Genomic DNA, 25,594 nt, shown 5'->3' on the forward strand with positions numbered 1-25,594 from the left:
AAGACATCTTCCTATCTGTCACTTTATACAAAAATCAACTCAAAATGGACCTAAATCAAAGAGATAAATCCTCATCCAGAAACCATCAAACTATTAGATGAAAACATAGGACGCACTCTACAAGATATAGGAATTGGGAAAAGTTAGAAGAGTCACCAAAGCACAGGTAGTCAAATCCAAAATAAACCATTGGACTGCATCAAAGTATAAAGCTTCTATATGCAAAGGAAATGATTAACAAAGTGAAGAAGTAACCAACAGAATAGTAGAGAAGATTTGCACACTGTACAACCGACAGGGGACTAACATCCAGCATTTGCAAAAAACTTCATATTATTCACTTATCAGTTCATTTTAGATAATTGCAATTTCACTTCTAGTTACAATTTCCCTCCCAGAGATCCCAACCTTTTCCTGGATACCTGAATCACTCCTATCCCACAGTGTGGATACTCCAAATTCACTAGAGGCAGAGCTGAGGCAATCACCATTCCCAATCTAGCTATATCCCCACACTACTTTTAGCAACTTTATTTCTCAAGATTCAACAAGATCAAATCAGTGGAGTCACTTGTTTTCCTTTCCACCTTTTCCAAAATTCACATGGAAACAACCCTGTCCATGTCCTCTTCTTTTTTCCTTTTATCTTTACCACCCACTCGTTCTGGTTGCCATCAATCTCCCCCAGGTCTTTAATGCATGTCTTCTAAATCTAACCAACTGGAGTAATATGCTAACAAGTCATTGCATTTGGCCGATGCTCCTACCCATTTTTTTTTACTTGCTTCCCGCTGCCTGATTAATATTTCTAACATCCAGCTTCCCAAAGCATCCTTCTCACTTCTGAAATTTTCGAAGTTTTCTCCTTGGTTACCAAAGGAAATAGAAGTAATTTGTTAATGAAGTTTCTTCCACAATATGGCTCCATCTTGCCTTTGTTTTTCAAATTTCACTCAAGTGAATATACCCTATATTTTACACAATCTGGAATTTTTTAAATCAAGGATTAGCTCAGAATAAGCCCCTTCATCCTTCAGCTTAAATCCCTCTGATCAAAAGCACGCAGATTTTTAATTTATTTTGCAATTCTTTCATATTATAGTCAGATCATTGAAGTAACATTCTTACTAAATTGTTCTCACTGATATTCAAGGTTGAGCTCACTTATATCTTAATTTCCTAGAGAGCGTATATCATACACATTAAGAGAAAACTACAGGCACTTGATTCAGACAGATTTTACTATAAATTCTGGCTTTGCCACTTGATCTTTCATCTTAAGCAAAGTCCCTAACTGTCAACCTCAGTTTCACCATTTCTTGAATGATTAAAATGAGATTTAATTTACAAGTTATTTTAAAGATATATGAAGCAACTAACGCAATGTCTGGACATAAGAGGAACCCAGTAAATGAGGTCTACTGTGACAGTGATGGCTATTAACATTTTGTATTAGATAATTGACATATATTTGTTGAATTAAACTAAAATTAGCATAAAAATGTTCTGCCCTCCAGGAGATTATAATCTAACCAGGAAAAAGAATCACCACATCTGTTACCATAATGTGCCATTGCGAGCAAAATGTAATGTGAATGCATGACATCACTAGCAAGTGCCCAGCATGTGTGTACAGGAAGACTCCCTCCTCCCTGGTGTGGAGAAGGCACTTCCTGATTAAACACTGGATCTTGCAAATTATTTTATAACATAGAACACTTACAGGAAGAGCCCTTCTTTGAACAGTAAAGCGTTAAAAATGAAGCCTGTTTTAAATGAGTCATTAATCATTCATTTACTTCACTAATTACTGATTCCCTTTTTAATTATCTTTTTATCAAGGGCATCATAACGTAAAAAAAATATATATACTGGCTTGAAAAGGAGATGAGAGACGTCAACTCTGATGGGTTATATGATCTTAAAGGAGTAATTCTGTTCCGAGGACCTCCACAATATCGGCTGTAAAATAGTATGGCGGAGTTTTCTGCAGAAGACATCTAGGAAGGAGTGAAGTGGTAAGCCCTGTGTCACAGCAGATTCATACAGAACTCTTATGATAGACATAAAGGACTTCCTCCTGATCAGTGATTACAGAATATCTCTGTTAGTTCTCAACTTCCTTCACTATTCACGTCCCAACATACATAGTTCTGTTTGGAGAGACAAATGTGAGGAATATGGCTTTTTTGATTATCAGGAACTATCATACAGATCCAATCTAATTTATATTCATAAAACTTTTTTTATTAATATTAGAAAGTCAGATATACAGAGAAGGAGAGACAGAGGGGAGATCTTCCATCTGATGATTCACTCCCTAAGTGGCCAGAGCTGAACCAGTCTGAAGCCAGGAGCCAGGAGCCAGGAGCTTCTTCCGTGTCTCCCACTATGGTGCAGGGTCCAAAGATTCTGTGGTATCCTCAGCTGCTTTCCCAGGCCACAAGCAGGGAGCTGGAGGAGAACCTGGGCTGCTCGGATTAGAACTGGTGCCCATATGGGATCCTGGTGCATGCAAGGTGAGAACTTTAGCCACAAGGCTACTACACTGGGCCCTGCATTATAAAACTTTTGACTACTTAAGAACATTTCAGGCTAAACACTGATGAAAGAAATGAAAAAATCATTTATTGAACATTTTAGGGGGATATTATGAAGTGAAAATAAGATTCTTTTTAAGAATTTGATGGTGATGCTGTCTCAGCTTTACAGTGAGTTTGCATGACCAAGAGGGATTTAGGTGAATTAAGAGGAATGGAAAGGTGGAAAGAAATACTCTAAAACACCATACAGGAGCCTTTCAAGTTTACATACAAAAGAACTTTGTATGTAAAAGTTTTTTTGGGGGAAATGGAATTAAAGTATAGGCTATTTTGGTGCCAAACAAACTGACTTTCACATATACAAGGAGTCTTCAAACATTTCATGCAAGTACATATTAAGAAAAAATTATTCATGTATTTCAACTAAAAGTTACAGCCAAACAAGATCATTATATAGTTCCATTCTTCTGCAAACTTTAAAAATTTCCTGCCAAGCTATAGGCGATGGCCTAGGTTGTGTTATGCCTGGACAGGTGGTACACTGCTGGAAGAAAAGCAGCTAATGGCTGGCGGGCTTCCTGGCCATGGTTAATGTCAAATTTGTGTTAACTACAGCAGTATGCCAACATAGTTGCCTATTCTGTTTTTTTTTAAATAAATGGTGGTGGGGGACAGACACCAGCATTCGGACAGGGTCTGGGCACCCACATGTGAGTGTCTGTGGGTTCTGGGGAGGCAAGAAGGTACCCTGGCTGGCGTGGCACACTTCCACAGGACTGGGCATCAGGGGCTGTGGACTGCTCAGGGAAGTGGGTCTGGAGCTCTGTGGGAGGGAGGAGTGCTGAAGAAGAATGTGTCAGGTGAGGAGTGACTTCTGGAGGACTTCCATCAACCCGGATAATTCACTTGCAGGTAAATGAGGGGTCTGAGACTAGGATGTTTAGAGGAAGGAAACTGGGGGAAATGTGGCAGTCAGACCAATATACTTGCCCATAAACGAGAACTGAGCTGGGCTTGTCGGTATCAACTATTGCCTACTGTCACACACAAAAGCCATAGCTGGGGAGCCTGACAGGCAGGGTTCAACCACAGTACTCACCTGTAAATTTGGGGGCAGGGGCTGGGCCATGTTAGTCTTGGTCATGAACTGGGTCTGGGAGCAGATGCTATGGGGGAACGAAGGCTTACCCACGGGGAACTGCCATATCAGCTACATTGCTTGAGGGCTGGGGATAGTGACAGGGTTAGGCATGACCATGGAACTCAGCAACACTCATGGGTACTGGGTTGGGAACAGGTTGGGTTGGTCCAGGCTGTGGCATCCATAGGCATACCCATGAATTTTGAGTGGGGTAGGCAAGACCAAATTAACAACCAGCACACTGAAAGGCCAACGGCAGGGAGGGGGGGAAGGGGGGTAAGGCGGGGAGGCAGAACGTTGGGTAAGGACCTAGCACCTGCTGACACACATAAGATATTGGTCCAGGAGTGGGCTTGGAGAGTAATCTGGTGAATTTCCCTGGTGGGCCATACATAGCCCTTTCTGGTGAGCACAATAGTCAAGATTGGGTGTTGATTTAGCTGAGTAGGGCTGCTTCACTTGTTGGCAGGTGTGTGGGCTGGCTCTGTGAAGGTGGGAGAGCAGACTGGGCCAGGCTAGGCCAAACCTTCAGACACTTGCATGTACAGGAGCCAGGATGTAGTGTGGGCCATGCTGGGCTAAGCTATCACACATACCAGTATGCATGAAAGCCATGGATGGGGGCAGGCTAGGCAAAGCTAAGCTTCAAAACCCACCAGTGAGAGTTGGGACTGGATATGAGCCAGGCCAGGATGTAGCATCTGATGGCAAAGGCCAAACTGGGTGACAGGTCATGCCGGGCTAGGTCATTAGCATACACAAGATGTGTGGCTGGAAACCAGCTTGGTTGAGAAGCTAAGGGGACACCCCTTTGGGGCTATGGTACCCAAGAGTGAGCACGATAGCTGGAATGGGGGTGGTAAACTGGGCTAGACATGGATGCAACATCCCTTGGCATGAGTGTGGACTGAACCAGACTGGGCTAGGCTCCAGCACCTACTCTTGCTTTCAAGAGCCATGGTGGGTGCAAGACAGGCTGGGCTAGGGCTCTACATCTGTAGAACCACATGAGAGCTGGGTCTGGGGTGGAACAGGTTATGGCTAAATTGTAGCATCCAACGGTAAGAGAAGGAATGGGTGTGGACAATTTGGTCAAGGCCACTATACATGGCAAGACATGAGGTATGCTAAATCAGGCTTTGCCAAGGACCCACCAGTGTGTACAAGAATTGCCACTGCTAGGAGATCTAAGAGAGGAGCTTGGGGTACTCATCTGTCAGGATGCAGTCACTACAGGCAAGCACAAGAACCAAGTCTGATAGCAGCTTAGACCAAGCCAGGTTACAGTACCGGATGGCAAACATGTAGGTCAGGTCTGGAGGCAGGCCAGGTTGGGCCAGTTAACAGCACTCACTGGCAGATGTGAGAACAAAGACAGTGCCAAGTTGGGCCACAACACCAGCCAGTTCAGTTTGGGCTGGGACTGGGGCCTCACTAGGCTGGGTTGGGCTGGGTTGGCTGTAATGCCTACCAGCTTGACCTGGAATTGGGACAGGCCAAACTAAACCAGGGTGTAGTACCCACTGGTGGATGCCAAGGTTAGTGAGCCATGCCAGATGGGGCTACAGTTCCCATCAGCACATATAAGGCACAGGAAGGGTGTCAAGCTTAGCAGTGTAGGCTGATAGTAGGGTTGGTTGAGCTGAGCTGGGCTTCAATACCCATTGATGTGTGTGAGAGCTAAATGAGTGTGGGACAGACTGGACCAGTCTGTTGTACATACTGGCATGCACAGGAACTAGGGCTGGGTGCAGGCCTAGTGGGGGTTATTGGGGGGTCACTGCTGTTAGGCTGCAGTTCCCCCTGGTGTATGTAAAGGCAGAAAGTTGGTGGGCAGGGTTAGGCTGGTCCACAGCATCCATTGTTTTGCAAATGACATGGATGTGTGGACAGAACTGACCAGGCAACTGCAGCCATCATTGTGTGTGTAGGCTAATGCAGGTGATGGATTTGCCAGATCCCACACTGACTGGCACTCACAGGATTCAGGTAGGGGTCACCTTTGGTGAGGTTTCTTTGCCCCTTCCCTCAGCCTACACCAACTGGATCACTGGACTCAAAACTAAAATTTACAGGGCTTGTGGTCTGACCATGAAATGCAGGTCAATACTGGTTCTCCACACTAACTGAAGCCTATGCAGTGAATGGCATGCCCAGATGGTCATTGGGGACATGACAACCAGTTCATGGAGGCCTGCAGAGGACATCTAGTACCATGAGAGGCAGAACAAATAGAATAGCTCTTCCAGACAGGTATATGGGTAAATTAAGATTCTAAGGTGGACTATGTCAGGCAATGAACCTTGGAAGGATTTCCTCAATCTTGGATCAATGAAATCATAGCATCTCAGAGCTCCCAAAACCCCTTAAAGCCATATCCTCAGAACATGCTCCACATCAGGGACCTGGGATGACATTAGGTAGCCTTCCTCCATTCCTAGGCACTGATGCGGATGCATTGCTGGTATTGGTGATTTTCCCTTCTCCTTCCACTTTCTCCAGATACCAGAACCAGAAAGGAGATTGGAGGCCATTGTCTTATCCACTTTCTCCCATTTCTCAACCCTCCCCTCCCTGATTGGTGGCCCACATGGGCATGAATTCCTCTCAACTGTGTAAACATCATCAAAACTAAAATAATTTAAAAAGAAAAATTCTTCGATAATAAATATATGTGTATAATATTCAAAATATTCAATATGTGCTGGAGTGTGCTTATATCTAAATACAGAAGCACACATTTCATATGCATATACATGCATACACAAAAATATACAAATATATATATACACACACGTATATATGTTGAATCTTAGAATCACTGTATATTAGTGTAAATAATGGTCCTAAGATTTACATGTCCTAGTTATTAGTGTCAATGAATGTTACTTCACTTAGCAAAAAGGACTTTGTAATCATGATTAAAGATCATGAGTTGGAGACAATAACCTAGATTATCCAGGTGGGCTTTAAACAAAATTACAAGTGCCCTCATAGGAGGTTGAGGGGTCCTAAGAGTTACATGTCCTAGGTATTAGTGTCAATGAATGTTATTTCAGTTAGCAAAATGGACTTTGTAATCATGATTAAGGATCATGAGTTGGAGACAATATCCTAGATTATCCAGGTGGGCTCTAAATAAAATCACAAGTGTCCTCATAGGAGGTTGAGGGAGACTAAACCACACAGAAAAAAAAATCAGACATCATGACCACAGGCACACCAATTACAGTGACAATGCCTCTGCTAATAGCAAGAGGCAAGCGTGGTAGGAAAAATTTTCCAATCTGTAGTGAGGGAAGGTCTGATAAACCCTCTGTGGGGTTCTAGGGAGAAAAGGGTCAGACGTTTATAAATTTCCCTTTTCGAGTTTTGTGACTTGGCTCTTCTTCTTGAGATATTTGGCCATGTGAATGATAGTGTAATAAGGTGAAACCGTTCAAAAGTTTTCAGACTGCTGGAAAATGGAGAGGTTTCCTGTGACCCGTGTATGCACCTGCTGTGGAAAGGATCTTCCTCAGTCTGGTGAAGGTTCTGAGCTAAGTAGCATGACTGGTTTCTCAGTCGCAATTATTCAGCACACAAGGTGGAAGGACATATACACACCCATCCTGAAAAAGCATCTGGATTTTTTTAAACAGATTAAATAATTGTTCCTTAGTTTGAAATTTTTTTTTTCTGTGTCTCTTGCTATTTTCATGCTATGATGGAGGATCACATAGTTGCTTAGTAATTGAAACCTGGCTTCTCTTGGGAGAGAGATGTGACCTAATATTCAAAGGAGTTTATTGACATGTACCCTGCCATGTCCACATTTCACTGGGAGAAATTGAAGAAAAGAGGAAGGATAGAGAAAATATAGGAAAAGAAAAAAAAAAGTATGAGGGCAAGAAAGTCCAAGAAAGAAAGAGAGAGACCATTGGGTGTTTATGCGTGACTCTCTTTCATACGGAATTAATGGTGGTTTAATGGGGTATGAAAGGATGTTTTACTGGAAACAATGAGGAACAATTGTCTAGCTCACGTTTCATTTCACAGGTCATTATTGCATTAAGAAGTAAATCGACCAAGTCCGGTAAATAACAGTCTGTGTATTGCCGAGAGCTTCAAACCAACAATTTTAGCCATCACGAACTAATATCGCTGTCATTTTAACCCTTGCAGGGTTCTGCTAGGGGGCTAAACAATTACAGTCTTCACCCAGTTCTAGCAGGTGAGCATAATTCATTGCCCCTCTAGTCCCTTCTTTTGCAAAACCCAGGAGGCCATATTTTAGCATTGTTGTTTTGTTGATGAGCCAGTCTTAGCCAAATACAGCTCTGGTGGCCTTGAAAAACAACCGCCATTTTAGCAAGTGCTGCAGGCATCTTTAAACAGACTGCTTCCTCTGCAAAATTAATTGTTGCAAAATGCAGAGCTCTCTCAGAGACGCTTTTGCAAGCTCATACTCAGCTGTTTGGGCAGGCCATGGATGTGTCTGAGGGAAGCAGAGAAAATGAGCTGCTTCTCTTTATCATCAAGGTTCACATTTGTGTCACCAAGCATCATCAGTCAGTGGACACCCAATGATTTCTAATGCCTAAATTTTGGATCCATTAACTTAGGAGCAATTGGTAGATTAAATAAATTCTGGCTATATTTTAAAGCAACATCATAATGAGTAAACACTGCAAAGATAGCTTTAATAAGAAATCATATTTAAAACATATACTGTAAAATACATATTTAAAATGCCTCAAGAGGATGGCATTATAGGAATAAAAGCTGACACCTGCTATATGAACATCCCATCTGGATACTTATTTGTGTTCCAGCTGCCCCACTTTCAAACCAGCTTCCAGCCAGTGACCTGACAGAAAGATAGCTCATGTAGTTGGGCCTGTCAGCCATGCTAGACAGCTAGATGAAGCTCCTGGCCTTGCTTTGACCCAGCCATGGTGGTTGTAGCCATCCAAGGAGAGAACTAATGGATGCAATCTCTCTTTTCTCTTTCACTGCCTCACTCTTTCAAAATTATATCTTCACAAAAATTTAAAACGCATCAAAATAAAAATGCTTCCTATAAACAATACTGAGATCAAAATCAGATAAAGACTTCCAATGTTACAAAATCATGTTAAAGACAACGAGGTTATGTTTCAGAGGTTTCCAGCAAAACTTGACAGCTATCCCATAGAATGGTGATGGGATCTTCCACATTCCTCTGTGCATGACGGACCTGGCCTGGAACCTACTTTCACTGAGGTTGTAACTTTTAATTTTTGCAATATTTCATATTGGTATGTAAATATATTAATGTATCCACAATGTAAATGAGGAAAGTGAGGAAGTTGGGGCTTAAGTATGATAAGTACATTTCTTGGGGTAACACATGCAGTGAGTCACTGGACATAAACCTGACAGCCGACTTCAGCCCAAGAGCTCCTGTGGTTTAATTGTGAGATAAACTGAGCCTCCTTTATTCCTGCTGGTGTTTTTACTTATTTCTCTGTGAAATATTTTCAGGAATCCTTTGAATATTTTTCATTGGCTTGCTCCTGATTATTAAATACTAGTTAATGTTTTATATTTAGGAATATAACACATGATGATCTTGAAAATATTCCCTGTCTTTACTTTCATTTTAAAAATCTCTACATAGATTTTCAGCTTTGTTGTAACTTACTTTACTTGTAAGTGAACAAATCCACCATATTTCACATTGCAGACTTAGGAGGATAGTGACATTTTCCATCCTACCCTTCCTTCTGCTTATTTTTCCTATCCACCCTTGAACTTCCTTACTTCTTTAAAAAAATTTTTTTTACAATGGTATGTTTTATTTCAATTCATAATAGGCTAATAATCTGCTTAGGAAATATTGCAACACATACACATTGAAAAAGTGCTCTTCCTCAAAAGTATAGACATAGGCTGTAAACAGTAATCAAACCCCAATGTCCATCTCACACTTATAGATACATTTTTTGTACTTGGTGTATTAGTTACCACAGATGGCAGGAAAAAATAAAGTATTCCGTCTTTTGGGGAATGTCTTCATTCATTAAGCATAATTGATTCCAGTTGCATGCAATGTTGTTGGACACAGGATTTCATTATTTTTATGGTTGAGTAGCATTCCATAGTACATACGTGTGAAAATTTTACTGTCCAGTTATCTATTGGTGGATATCTAGGTTGATTCCATATCTTAGCTATTGTGAATTGAGCTACAATAAATATGGGTATATAAATAACTCACTTGTATGCTTATTTCATTTCAGCAGTTCTTATATGGTCAAATTTTCACATGTGTTTGTTAGATTTTTGATTGATAAAAAGACATATCTCCATAAGCTCAAAGGTACAAATCTTCCTCAAGGCATTCTGGGAGCTATGTAGAGTTTTTTCATCCTTAAGGGATTTATTCCAATGATAAGAAATGATTCTCTCTGAGTGATCAAATACCAACATTGGTAACTGAACAATTTCTATGATCAGATATATGGGTTGCCAATGTTTTCCCAGGTAGATTATCCTTTTATTTTGACAGTGTCATCTTATTTTTCTTTTCTATGATTCTTAATGGACACATAATCATTGTGCATATTATGGATATAATACAATATTTCTATAAAGAAATGCTCTCCATAAGGTCAAAAAATGTTGAGTAAAGGTAAACCTACCTGTCTCTTCAAATATTTAATATTTCTTTTTATAGTGAAAACATTCAAAATAATTTATTTCTGATTTTTTTAGGGAAATATACAGCACATTATCATTACCTATGGTCAACCTCTCACCTTGAAACCTGAAAAAAAATCTGCCTCTTCTCTATCTTTCTATTTGTCAATCAACACTTTGGTACTTCGACAGCAGCACACTCTGCCCTAACTAGGCTAGGGTAATCACTTTTATCTTAGTTTGCATCTTAGTTTACTCTTAATATTCCATATATGTGTGAAATTCTGTGATAATTAACTTTCTGTGCTTGATTCATTTCACTTAACCCTGTGACTTTCAGTTCCACAATTATTGCAAATGATATAATTTCATAATTTTTCTGGCCGAATGATATTCTGAGGAGTGTAGACATCTTTATTTACTTATAAGTTGAGAAACAGTTTATTAATGTAATTTGGCAATTGCAATAACTAAGGGAGTACAGACATCTTTTTAACAGAGTGATTCATTTCCTTAGATATATATTCTGTGATGGGATTACATATCTCAGCTTTTGCTAAATGAACTTACATTACACAAAAGGTATACAAGAGTCCTCTTTATCCTCCCTTCCTATCCACACTTACACTCACCATTTTGGCAAGAGCCAAGCTAATGACAACAAGGTGGTACTCCTTGTGATTTGGACTTACATTTCCTTAACTGAGAGATGTCTGGACCATGACTGAGCATTTTCCTGTCTCTGCTAGCCACTTCTCTCTCTCCTCCAGAAGTGTCTGTGTACATCTATTGATCATTTAAAAATTAGTCTTCATTTTTTTTCATAATTGAGTGACTCTTATTCTTTGTGAGGTGCATAACTTAAAATATTCTTATCCCTTTCTGTGGTTTGTCTCTTTAGTTTGTTGAGTTTTACCTTTGATGGGAAGAAACTCTTGAGTTTGATAAAATCTCATTCATTTCTTTGATATTTTTTGTGCTATTGTGGTCTGACTCTTCTCCCACACTCCTTGTCCAGTCAATGTCCTGAAACAATTTTCCCTTGGGTTTTCCTCTGGTACTTTTTAAACTTAAGATATTAAATTCAAATCTTTAATTTTGATGTTTGTACATAGCGAGAAATGAAAAAAATGGAGATAATTTCATTTTTCTGCCTGTGAATATTTTTCCCAGCAGCATATATTAAAAAGTCTGTATTTATTCCAATGGATGTTCTAAATATCGTTGTTGATTTAGATGTGTAGATTTACTTTTTTATGAACAATTTTAAGTTGGATTATTCTATGTACTTTTCTCTATGCCAATACTACGCTGTTTTAATTACTCAGGTTTTATAATATACCTTAAGTCAGGTAGTATAATGCTACTCCTCAATGATGCTGAGTGCTCAGTTTGGGAAAGACAATTTATACCATCTAATTGAGGAAAAAGAAGCTGTTTCCATAACAGGTTTTTGAACTTGTCACTGCAGGCATCATTTTGTACTAATTGACTATCCTCCCAATGTTTTTTTCTTGGATTAATTTATTTTACATTTGGAAAAGTGTCCATTTTAAATATATATGAATGTAAGTTTTTATGTTTGTTTATACAAAGTGGAAGAACTAAATTATACCATTTTGTGGTTGCCATAACTTTGCCTTTTAAAAAGTCAAAATAATTTATTGTTACATTTTAAAATCTAAAAATCTATTTGCCACCAACTGGAAATATGTGATGGATTCATTTACACATCTCTCTCTACATGGTCCCATTACATGACTCAGACCACACAGCTATAATTATCTAAAGTGGTTATGTGCTCTGTCTATAGTTATCAGAAAAATACAGATTTAAATCTCCATTCTGCACATTCTAGTTGTGGGACTGTGAACAATTATCTAACCTTTCTGTTTCCTCAACTTCTTAAACATGATAACAATTCTAATATGTTAAAGTCGTTGTAAAGATAAACGAGAATCATTATAAACATAATGCCGAAACCATGAAATATGCTGAATAAATGGAAACTATTATTATTGCTAATCTAGATGTAAATTACTGGAACAATTACACAATCTCATTTGCTCTATTCTGTTAAAAAAAAAAATCTAAGACAGAAAGCACCCCAAAGAATGTAGAGAAAAGGGAAAGAAAAAACAAACCTGGATATTGAGTACTGGGTACCATACAGTACAGTTTGAAAGCACAATATTGAGTCTTGAAACTTTTGTTATTTTGCCAGAAAACTTGGACAAGTTACCTGGTATCACCAGATCAGTTCTCACATCTATAAAACAAAAATATCTACCTCACAGAGTCAATCTTGTTGATGACATTAAATGAGATAATTCATACATACATCTTAGCACATAATGAGGATTGTGGTAAATACTCAACAAGTGTTAGTTGTTAACAGAAGATTTAAGAAAAAGGACAATCAGGGTAATAAAATTTCTAAGTGGAGGACAAGAAAAGGAAATGGTTCCCATGAATCACATGCCTTTCCACATCATCCTTTCTAAATCACACATGAAAATCATTTCAACTCACAGCATGGACTGTTTCAAAATGCAATCAGATATTGTTATGCCTTTTACTGCCTGGAGACAAAGCAAGTCATGGGGGAGTGAGAAAATAAGGTGGAGGGAAGGTGCTCTTAAGGTATTACAAAGTACCACTGGAAGCCTTATTCACTTCTACTTGGGATAAAAATCCCTTGCAGTCACATATCCCAGAGTCTAATATTTTCTGAGACTCCACTGTGCCTTTATATTTTAATGCCCTGACATCTGGAATCTTAAAAGTCTAATGTTTAACCATAAATATCTGCTGAGATTAAAGAGCTATATACCAAGTTTCAATCTTTGGGGCCTATAATTGCTTGGGAAAAGAGAATGGCATTTCCCCCTCTAGCAAGAAGAAAAAGACCTCTGCAAGCACAGATATTGGCAGACAAATTTTCTAACAACCATTTTCACTCTCCATTCTGTCCTCTCATTTTCTCCCTCCCTTTCCCGACACCCATTTTACAGCACCGTCTTTCTGTCATTCCTAGCACAAACAGGATTAACAACAAGCCTAGAAAGATTTAAAAAAATATATGCATTTCAAGAATCTTTGAGTTGAAAAAAACGTGAGTATTTTGCTAAATACTGAGCATGTCTCTGTAGGACAGTAAATATTCCACTATTCTATTAAATACCGTTTCATCAACTCTAATGGGATAACAGCCAAATGACAAATTTATTTTCTTTTTTATCAGCCTAATATTTATTTTTGAGTTGAGAATGTCACTTCCAAGATTTCTATAATGCCTTAGAACTTTCCTGAGTAATGTCTAAGAAGTAACAGAATTGAGAAATGTTTCTTTCCTTCTCATGTTAAAAAATGGGAAACTCTCACCTGCCCTGAAGGTAGATTTGGTCAGAAGTCCACAGCACTTCATCGAGAATAATGTCCGAAAAAGTGTGGGAAAAGCTTATCATGAGTTTTACATCTTAATATAATCATTCAACAAAGAAATACAAAAGAAGTTGTATTTAACCCATTTTTGTCCTGTAATTACTATGAAATTGAGTCACTTCAATGCCAGGGGAAATAATATCTTAGAAAACAAACAATAGGCTTAGAACATATGTTCCAGTCAAAAGCTTCATCTAGATGGTAAATATCCATGCACCTTTCCAGCTAATATCTCTTTGTCTTTTGGAGATAGATCCAGTGTACATATAAGCAGGTATGTTTATGTTTTGCACAGAGAACTAATTATTTACAATTCAAAAGAAATCAAAGTCTCCTACTTTCTTTCCTAAAAACATTAACTTTCTACTGAACAATTTCTTTTACCTTAAAGAGGACATAAAATTCAGTAACAACGATTCTCAAAATTAATGCAGCAAAATCACTTGAGATTCATTTTGTAGTATGTGTTTTAAAACACAGTCTTAAATTTCCATATATCTATTGACTTAAATTGGTCCCACACACAAATGAATGTTTAATGTCTTAGATCATCCCAATGATAAACTATCTCGGAGCTGCCACCATGAACATTTCACACACACATACACACACACACACTTCACACATACACACACTTATAAATCATCCATAGAACATTCTATGCCAGGCTAGACTGCTATTTGAGTTCTGGTTGCCTTGTTTCTGGTCTGCTTCTAGATAATGTTCCTGGAAGACAGAAGGTAATAGTCTGATAATTGAGTTCGATCCACCCATGTAGGAGGCCAAAATGGAGTCCTGGACTCCTGGCCCTGGCCTAACCCAGACCTGGCTTGCTGTGGACATTTAGGGAGAGCGCTAGCAGATGAAAGCAGCCACTCTCTCCCTTTCTCTCCTTCTCTCCCTTTCAATTAGATGAAAATGAGTAAGAATTTATATATAGAATTTATATATACATATGGGCAGAAAAATGAAACATTTGTGATTATATTGTTTTAAAACTCTCCTTTTGTGAAAGGTCAATTCTTTAAAAAAACTGTCATCAAATTAAGTCAATAACGCATCAGCTTATATTAAATATGCTATATTCGACAGACACAAAATTACTCTGTAAAATATCTATGTTCCCAAGTGATAACAGCCTGTACTTATCTTACTAGAAACATTTTTGATTGCATATTTCCATCCACTAAGGCACAAGCTTGACAAAAGCAGGGCTACTATCTTGTTCACTACTGCTATAGTTTCTTATCTAGAAAGATACTAACAGATTGTATGTGAGCAAAACACATTTACTCAATCAATGAAAATACCACTTAATATGCAAAGTTACGATACATGAAGTAATGATGGCTTCCATTTTTCCTCCCTTTACTTACTTCAGCATGATTAAGAAATGCCTAAATTCCCTAGAAAGATGCTTCGGTCAATTTCAATTCCCTTACCACCAGTATTCCACACAAACTAACTTGTCTGAAGTCATTCCATGCATTTTTATTCTGGGACAGACAGCAGATGTGTAAGCTGCCAAAATGGAAAGTCCAGGTGCCAGTCCAGTACCAACTAAATGGAATATTAGTTTCAAGACTTTGTTTTTCTAAATGACTTTAGGATTTTCAGATCATCAGATGCCTCCACACTTATATGCTTTCCAAAATAAAATAAAATGGTGCTCAGAGGATCACCTACTTTGGATTAGCTTTCTTGTTCTCTACTGCCTTGCATTTTCAACACTGGCTGCACATGCAAACTTACAGATAAGTATAACACAAAATTAACAGTTCACTTATCCCCTGGCTACACACCCTGCACCATGAAGATAGCAAAACCCACTGGCATAGTGTTCGTCAAAGCTGATCCACTTGGATGGTTTTTCTCTGATGCCAGACTCTATGACAATTCCTTAGGACCTGTAGATATCTCTTTGAGGGAGTTAATTTTTGCATGAACTTATATGTAGAAATAAAATCTGTTATTTTCCAAATTAAAAAATAAACCTCAAAGGCAACGGACTCCAAATGGTTTGAAGAAATTTGTTAGTAAAATACAAAAAGACATAAGGGTGTGTCAAGCTCACTGACATTTGGAATACATATGAGATTTTGTTCCAGTGATCTCCATTTTATCCTCATTTCTTTCTTGCTCTGGCTTACACACAAACACACAAAAGAAAGAAACATAGATTTGTATTTTGAAGAGAGAAGATATAAAATACAGCCATTTCCTTAAGACTAAATTCTTTTTCACCCACTAGATTGTAGACAAAACTGACAAGTAGCTTAAAAGCAATCTAAAAACTATACATAACTCATCAAGGCAGGGGGGATTTACTTATACCTTGGAAATCAAAGGAAACACTGCAATCCCACTTGCACCCATAAGGCACTACTTACCAAGTGCTGTCTCCTTCATCGAAAGATTTAAATTTTATTTTTGGTGCAATTAACATCATATTCCACTGTGGAAAAATCCCTATACTTAAAGCAAACTCATCTAAGATGTTATTAGCTTTAAAATATCAAGATTTGAGACACTCAGCTACATACACTTATGTTGACAATCAGCAACCCACACATTTGCATGCTTGTCTATGCCACGACAGACAGTAAATATTGCATAATATCATACTACGTGTTGGAATTTCAGCACAAAGTCAAGCTATACAGAAAAGACAAGCATCTCAGAAAAACCAAGTGCACTGATTTTGTAACCAAAATAGCATATGTATGCCTAAATATGTACACTTCACACCACATGGTAAGCAACCACCTAGAAGTTCATTAAAAGCATGTTATCATGATTTAAAAATTAATTAACATTTTAGCTCCCATTTGTATCAGATGACTTTAATTTCAAACCCACATGTTTGGGAGACTCATCTTCACACAGCACAGTTCTGCTGAAAAACAAAATAAACAAAAAACAAAAAAAATTTCCTTCTGAGGAATATCACAGAAAAGAAGAAGTGTGTGATTAGGGAAAATCGACAGAATGGAGAGGCATATACCCAGAAGCATTTTTCAGCCAGTAATGAGAAGGAATTTGAAATGTATTAGCTTCCTTGTGGCTTGGTTGAGATACTAAGGAATCATGCTCACAGGTTACCAGCGGCTCTCCACTACACCTGGCTGCAGCTTTCACAGTCATAGCCAATTTGACAGTACATCTTTACTGGAGTCCTTTCTTTTCCAGTGTCACTTGCCTACTGGTATGTTGGGGATCATCCTAATCCTTTACCCTCTTTCCACTTGCTTCCCAATCACCACCAGCAACACACATATGCAAGGAAACTTCATAGATTGTAAATTTGTTTCATAGTGTACTTAGAGGAAAAACTAAGATACTTATTCAATCTCTATTTTTTCTCTTAGAATGAAATGTAATTTTCATTAAGTACTCTGGAAAGCATACCCCTTGTCATTAACTTCATATAAATGCAATTCTTAGCAAAGATCATAAATCCAGAAAAATCTACAATTATTTATGTAGTAATTTAAAGGATAAGGATGCTTTCCCTATAGCATGAATGCATATAAAAGTGAAATTCTAAAAATCAATATAACTCACAAGAGAAAACTGAGTATACCTAATAAAAATGGAAAAGTAGCTATCATTTTAATGAAGCATTTTATTTTTCTGCCCATATTTTCTCAATACATGTATTTCTGGATTTAATTCCTCTGTGAAAAAAAATGCTTAGTGGTAATATTCAATAAAGGTAATACATACATCAACACGAATTTGTCCTAAGTGCATTCCTGTGCACTCAGTACTGACTTCAACATCTATATTGCAATACCCATATTTTGTCAACATACTGAAAAATTCAGTGAGATGTTTGATGGTAATTACAAGAATTATATGTAGAAATAGTTCTAAATGTCATATATTATATAATACCAATAGTTCAGACAGGGAAAAGGTAGAAAAAATGTAAAAAGACATAAAGTAATCAATATTTCAAGTTTCTATCCTATAGCTAAGTTTTAAGTAAGTGACCCCAAATCTCCATATGATCTTGAATTTAACACAGTCAAATCAGTGCCTTCATTCATGCTGCTACCACAGACATTGTGTTCAGATCTAACTGACCTGTGTTGAAGAAGGATCCAGTCCATTCTGCCTCAAGTTTAGGAAATACAGAAACTGGTGGAGGCAGATTCAAAGCATTTCCATCCAGGTCCTTGAACAGGTATTTCCTTGGATTTTCACACTGTGATTCTAGGCATATTATTCTCTCTAAATCTTTCCTGTAGATATAGAAAGCTACACTGTCATTTTATAATAGGACACATAAAAAACATATTTGTAGTGCAGATACTGGCTAAGACTAATTCACTTAGATTTTGTTATTGATAATCTGTTACATATATACTAAACAATATTCTCCAGAAAATCAGTTATTTCTAGGTATATGCAGAGAAGAAATATATTCTTATTAACTACATGTTGTAGATAGTTGGAAATATGTTTATATAGATCACAAATTTTCTAAGAAATAAAAGAAAATGTTTCTAATTCCACTGTCTATTGAACACAGGACAATTATCTCTTTGAGAAACTTCCAAGATTGTAAGTATTCTACACATATCATCGTAAATAACAATTATATTTGTACCATATACAAGCAAAGTAAAATAGGTATTTTTCACTGAGAAAATATCTACTGAAAAACTTGCTAAATATAGACTGGGAAATATAATGATAATGAACATAGAAATGGCCCGTACTCCCAGATTGTAGAGTCAAGTGTGATATAAAACCAAATGATTAATAATTACAATGATGAGTTATAGAGAATGTATTTTGTTTAGTCTGGCTCAAAACTTGTACTAAATTCTAGTGATGTTAATATTTATGCCATGCCAAACACATACTGAAATACTGAAGTACAAAAAAATCAGATGCAAAGTTCATATTGTACTTTGGTTCAAATGATAGTGATCCTTCAAAATTCAAGTTGAAACTTAATTGTAACTATTAACAGCTCTAAGTAGAACGCCTGGCAGGTGATTAGGTCATGAGGATGGGGCACTATTGAGTGAAACCAGCCTTCATTAAAGTGTTGGAGATACAGTCTTTTCAGCTGTCCTCTCAGGCATGTCAGCACAGCATTCTTCCCTTCTTGAGGACACAGCAATAAAGGACAACTTTGGGGTCTGACATGGTAACCTAGTAGCTAAAGTCCTCACTGTGAGTGTGCCAGGATCCCATATGAGCACTGATTCATGTCCCAGCAGCCCCATTTCCTATCCAGCTCCCTGCTTGTGGTCTGAAAAAACAGTTGAGGACAGCCCAAAGCCTTGGGATCCTGTACCTGCATGGGAGACCTGGAGGAGGTTCCTGGCTTCTGGCTTTGGATCAGCCGAATTCTGGCCATTGAGGCCACTTGGGAAGTGTGTCAATGAACAGAAGCTCTTCCTCTCTGTATCTCCTCCTCTCTGCATATCTGACTTTCTCATAAAAATAAAGTAAATATTTAAGAAAAAAACACAACTCTGGAAGCAATCAGTAGCCCTCACCAGACACTAATTAAATAACTTAAGTTTGGATTCCCCAGCCTGCCAGAACTGTAAAACATAAACTTATGTCCTTTATATATCTACAGTCCGTGCTGTTTTGTAAAAGAAACCAATGGATTAAGGCATTTATCTTCACAATTATTTCAGCCTAATAGTAACACATCATCATATGGATGAACAAATCAGGCAAACTAAACACCAAATTTGGTTTAGCTCCCTAAAGTGAACAAGGAATGGGCAACAAAGCAAAATTTTAGGGAGATTAAATACATGAATGTCTAATTGGGGCAGTTTTGTAAGATTTTTTTTTCTGCCAAAGGAGGTTTTCCTTACGTAAAGGGAAAGAAATCTGCTCTCCCTGTTCCCAATCTCCCCACATTTTTTAAAAAAGAGATGTGTTTACTTATTGGAAGAGTTATCCCAAGAGAAAGAGAGACAGAGACAGGCAGATGGACAGGCAAATCTTCCATCTGCCAACTTGCTGCCTCCAAATGGCTACAAGGAAACTCAATCAGTGACTCCCATGTAGATGACCAATGAGCAAGGACGTGGGCATCTCTGTTGTCTTCCCAGGGACATTAACCGGGAGCTGGACCAGAAGTGGAGCAGTGGGAACTTGAACTGCAGGACATATGAGAGACCAACATCACAGGTGGCAACCTAACGTGCTATACCAGACATTAGCCCACTTCTCACATATTAAAAAAAGAAAAAAGTCATCTCAGAAACCATAATTACACATGGCCTGAGCCTATTTAAGCCTCATTGTTGAGTGCGAGGGCTCTTGGCAGCAGTAATATCTCAAAGTAGCTTCTCTCATTTGAACAGAATAATAAAATATGAATAAAATATATAATGTATTTCTGCCCATTTTCTTAGCTAAAGAAAGTCACATGATCAAATTTAGATAAAAGGGAGAAAGGGACTCTACTTTTCTAGCAAGAAATACTTTATCTGAGAAGATAGAGAACAGAAGGAGAAAATAATTCAGATCATTAATTCAATGGACCTAGGTGTTCCAGAAAACCCTATTTTTCATTATTCAACTATAATTTTCCTTTTAAAACCATGCTTGGCAATTTGAAAATCTTCCAATTTCTTCATAAATATAGCTTAATACAAATTATAAAATTACCTGGGTTGTAATGGAGGAAAGTAGAACTTATTTTCATCTTTCATATTTAGCATCCTGGTACTCTCTGCTGTTATTGGGTGCATTATCCCTGTGTTTTGTTCATTTGGTAGAATGCAAATATCTAGGTCTTTACTGTAGCAACTCTTGCCAAAATTGGAAAATGTCACACCTGAAATTGTGAAAATAATAGCACTGTATGATGTAAATCATTCTTCACAGATATACATTACACAATTAAATGTTATAATGCACTTCTAGGAGGAGGCAGTTTAAGCTATACAGGATAGATAGCTTCTGAAATTTACATAAATGGTCATACAAAATATCTGTCACTCTTTAGAGTGGAAATCAGACGTAAAAGAGATGAAAATCCCAGTACATTAAACACTTAAGATAAATATCTTCCATGAAAGCATGATCAAATTTCATTTATATAACGGAAAAAATAAATTAACAACCAGATAGACTAAATTAATAGGGAGAAAACACAACATTCCAAAAAAATTTTACAGAAAATAAGCTGCACCAGTAACTTATTTCAGTCCTAACTGTATAATGGATTACTAACCAACCTCAAAGCATAATTTCTACATACTATTTTCATCAATTTCTATAACAGGAAAAATCATATCTGTTATATAACCAAATTAAATTGTTGCAATGAAATCCCTTCACTTTGTATGTGAATATCAGTGGCTTTTACAAAAGCATTCACTGTTGCATACTATCATTGTAGTTAATAAAATCCCACAGGTTGTCAATCAGACCATACTGTATCTTTTTGTTGATGTAATTTTAGAATGTTATGAAAAGTCTATTCAAAGATGGTTAAAACTGTTACGTGGGTACACCAAAATATCACACCTTGAAGTTTAATGCTTCCTGAAACTGAGTAGCCATCCCTCACTTTGTGCCATGGCTCCCGGGGCCACAGGTTTGGTTCTGAGGTGAATGCAGGCCACAGTATACCAACTCTCCCGCCTCTTGGATTGGAAGGCGCTCGGTCTCTTGACGTCATAATGGCTGACCGAGGCTTTACTCTGTCTTGAATGCAGTCAAAAGTAGAGCTAGTGGCTACCACATCTGAGTTTCTAAACACAATCCGAGCATCTTTGTTGGAGTTTTGTGGAACAAAAGATACGTATACCAGCACAAAAAGACCAACAGTATTGTCGACCAGAATGATGTTCTCCATTTCCATGCTGTTTTTCACATGTAGCATGGCACCATAGTCAAAGTTCTTGAAAGCCAGGAATCCAGAAATACTGGTGCAATTTTCAATTTCACTTTTTTTGTAAAGATGAAGGCCATGAAGGTTTGAGTGGGCCACATTGCCAGACCAAATCACTCCAGGAGAGGAACACCTATGGCCTCCTAAATGAAAGCCCAGTCTCTCTGATCCTGCTACAACATTGCCGAAGAGATCAACATCCTTTGCCTGGTTCACTTTGATACCTGCAACCCACACAGTGGACAATGCTGACTGTGCCACCAGGACTACAAGATTATTAGTAAGAGAATAGTCCTGGCCTTCCATATCAATGCCATGACCAGCTGCATCAAACACTACGTTGTCTTTTAAAATTATGCTATGACTGGCAAGTGCATGAATGCCACCACCACAACTATGATGAAGAGTAGAAGATATTATCCATGATCCTGTGGACACATTAATGAATTCAATGGATGCATACAGTGGTGTTCCAAAGTTGTGTATTTCCACATTTGAAACTTGAAGGACACCTACAAATAAGCACAAATCATCAAATTTTTATTCCTTCACAAAAGATAAAAACATAGTTCATCAGAAAACAACTGAAGATGCATATCCTTAATTAAAATATAAGCTTATATTCAATCCAGTGTGATGTTTCATATTGATTCTAACAGAATATGGATCAGAAACATCACATAAGGGTTGAGAAGATTTTATGAGAAGTCTGAATAGTGTGTTGATGTAATTGGAAGAGAGAGAAGGAAATACAAGGAAAGGAAATAGGTTTTAAAAATGGGTACAGCTAATGCTTCTGTTTAAAATACTTACTTTTATTTAAAGGGATGGCAACAGAAAAGAGAGAGAGGAAGAGAGAGATAGGGAGGTAAAAGAAAGGGAAGGCAGGGGAGAGAAAGAGATTTTCATCTACTCACTTCTCAAGAGGCCACAAAACCAAAGTTGAAGCCAGGGGTCAGGAAATCCATCCTGATCTAACACATGGGTGACAGGGACCTGAAGTACTCGGGTTGACGTCTCCTGCCTTCCTAAATATATTAGCATAAAGTTGGATGGGAAACAAATCAACCTAGACTTGAACCAGCTTTCTGATATGGGATGCCAGTGTCACAAACAACAGTACAACCCACTGCACCACAACTTCAGTCCCAGGCACAGCTGGTTTAAAGATTCTGAGTATTTGTCTAAGGGTTGGGTCAGAAACTGAATAAGAATGAGAAAAAAAGTGGTTCCTGGTCACTCAACTCATGGGCAATATCCTTCTCTGAGTGCCTATAAATCATACGAAAATGACACAGTCATCCAAAGATATTGCAGGAATTAATATAACAGTCAACCTTATAATATGCAGGAAGCATTTCTTAATAAGAATTGAAGTACAAAATTTGCTTCTGCCCTAATCAACTAGAATGCAATAGAATAAATAGCAGGTTTTAAACCATTTAAGGACCTATAAAACCATTTGTATATTTTATCCTAGACAAACTACATTCCCCATTTTGTTTTCACAAAAATAACATTTATCCTGACATCATTTATGTAAAAAAAAAGGATAGAAACTTATGTATCTTAATGGAGATTTGATTTGTCCTGTTTTAGTTAAATATCATTGAAACAAAATAGAATGGGTAGGTTGATTTAAGGTCAGTGGATTGATATAAGCTTCAGTATAACAGGTAATAACATGATTATAAGAGAATAAATATTATCTAATAATGAAATGAATTAATAGCAACTAATATAACACTTCATTGTTCACCATGTACCAGGTTATATTCTACATGTATTTTTCTGAATTATTTTATATACTACTTTTATAAGCATTTTAGAAAGTATGCATAACTACTCTCATTTTTTCAATAAGGAAACTGAGACAGAGAAAGGTGAGGACGTAGGCATATGAATAATAAACTATTATTGACTCCATGTAGATATACTTGTGAAGAGCAAGAGAGTCAGTGCTTTCAAAGGAGCAACAATGCAACAGAATTTGAATAATGGGGCAATATCTGTGATCATTAGTCATCTATCTCTTGTGAGGTAATCACAACTTCAGCTCTTGCCCCTGTATTTTGTGTGTGTGTGTTGATTTTAAAGTCAGAGGGCATATGTAATGTTATTTCTCTCATCAAAATGAAGAGAGCAAGACTGAAGAATGGGTTTTAACTGCTGTTGGGAAAAGAGGATCTGGGATCCAGTTGCTGTAGCTTTATGGCTGACTCTCATTTATGCATTATAATTCAAAAATATTCTTTTAATAGATAATATAGGTATGTGGCTTAAAAGGATTTGCATCATTTTTAATTAAAATGATACTTAATCAGCATCAAATAATCAAAAACTGTCTTCAACTGAATATCATTACAAGCTAGAGGAAATATACATTTGGAGTTTCAATTTTACTGAACTTAATAATTGTGTTTAAATCCTAAAACTAGTTATAGATGAACAAAGCAAAAAGAAAATGCACATTTCCTTTTAAAAATATTTATGTATTTATATTGGAAATGAATATCAGACATGTAGAAACAAAGACAGCCAGAGAAAAAGATCTTCCATCTGCTAGTTCATTGTAAAACCCAAATCAGCAAGTGCAGCTGAGCTATCTGAAGCCAGGGACCAGGAACCTCTACCAGGTTTCCCATGCATGTGCAGGATCCCAAGGCTTTGGGCCATCCTCTACTACTTTTCCAAGCAATAAGCAGGGAGCTGGATGGGAAGTGGAACAGCCAGGACATGAACCAGTGTCCACATGTGAGTCCAGCATTTACAAAGTGGGAGTTTAACCATTAAACCACTGCACCAGGACATCTCCTTTTTAAAGTCACATAATTTTCCAGCAAGTTGAAGAAATTTTTCTAGATGTTTTTGATCAGAAAGAGGAGAATAATGAAACCCTCTAACACGAAATCAGGAAAGTTAAATCCTGACCCAATATTTCTGCTTGATAGTCATTTATTATCCATAGCTGGATCCTTAGCTAGCACCTGCATCTCACCTCACCTAGGGTATTTTACAAGAATGTGCAATGGTTCTTAATGCAATGTGGATAACCAATCAGACTGTGTGTCAGAAAAAAAGCAAAATAACTGAGATATAAAAACTGTATTAAGCTTACTTAATCCTAATAAAGTGTGAATGTTAATTTAATGGTTTTAACAAATATATAAATCTTATGTCTGAAATTATCAACAGAGGAAAATGGAATGAATGGTACAGAGCATAACCAGTATGCTATTGAGAAAAATCATAGTAATTAAGAACCTGTACACAGGTATATAGATAGCTCCCATATTATTTTTGCAACTTTTCTACAAATCCAACATTGATGAAAAATAAAAGCATATTTGACAAGAGAGTCAGATTTGAGAATCAGACTTGAAGTTGATGTGTAAAAGCTAGATAACATTTTGTGTTATTCATTAATTTTATCCCTCCATATCTATTAAAGCACCTAATACATGGCAAAAACAACATTCAGAAAGAAAAAATGAAGGATCCAACATTATCTTTAATGAGTGCACAAACTTATGAGTGATCCAGCAAATAAACAGATAATTGAATTATAGACTGTGTTTCTACAACAGGAAAATAAAACCCCTCTCATAGGGATGTTATGATAGTAAGATACAATTCCCACTGTATAAAATTCCTCAGTTTCAGGTCTTCAAGGAACAATACCATTTCTTTTTTCCTTTTCCTGGAGATGATTCAAGAAGACCTGGATCCACAATGTCAGAGGTTTTAATAAAGTCGGTCTTGCAGCACATTCAGCTCTGGCTTGGTGCTCCACTGTAAGAAATTGCCTTGTTTCCTTTCCTGACCATGTTGCAGCTCGACCTGCAGTATACATTCACTGGGAACTTTTCCCTGATTCCCTGTCTTCAACAACAGTAAGACACTCTCACTTCTTATTTT

General features: G+C 37.5%; 1 protein-coding gene across 1 annotated transcript in view; it reads right to left on the minus strand.

Moving 5' to 3' along the window:
- PKHD1 (PKHD1 ciliary IPT domain containing fibrocystin/polyductin) overlaps positions 1-25,594 on the minus strand; it is a 405,478-nt gene that overhangs the window by 90,559 nt on the left and 289,325 nt on the right. The window contains exons 57-59 of the mRNA XM_040983008.1: positions 21,310-22,188; positions 20,446-20,614; positions 17,881-18,038 (exon numbers count right to left, since the gene is read on the minus strand). Coding sequence (XP_040838942.1) covers positions 17,881-18,038; positions 20,446-20,614; positions 21,310-22,188 — 1,206 coding nt within the window. The remainder of the gene's footprint in view (positions 1-17,880; positions 18,039-20,445; positions 20,615-21,309; positions 22,189-25,594) is intronic.

Source organism: Ochotona curzoniae, unplaced genomic scaffold (genome assembly GCF_017591425.1).
Source record: "Ochotona curzoniae isolate NIBS_2020 unplaced genomic scaffold, NIBS_Ocur_1.0 contig_3819, whole genome shotgun sequence".
Taxonomy (NCBI): Eukaryota; Metazoa; Chordata; class Mammalia; order Lagomorpha; family Ochotonidae; genus Ochotona; species Ochotona curzoniae.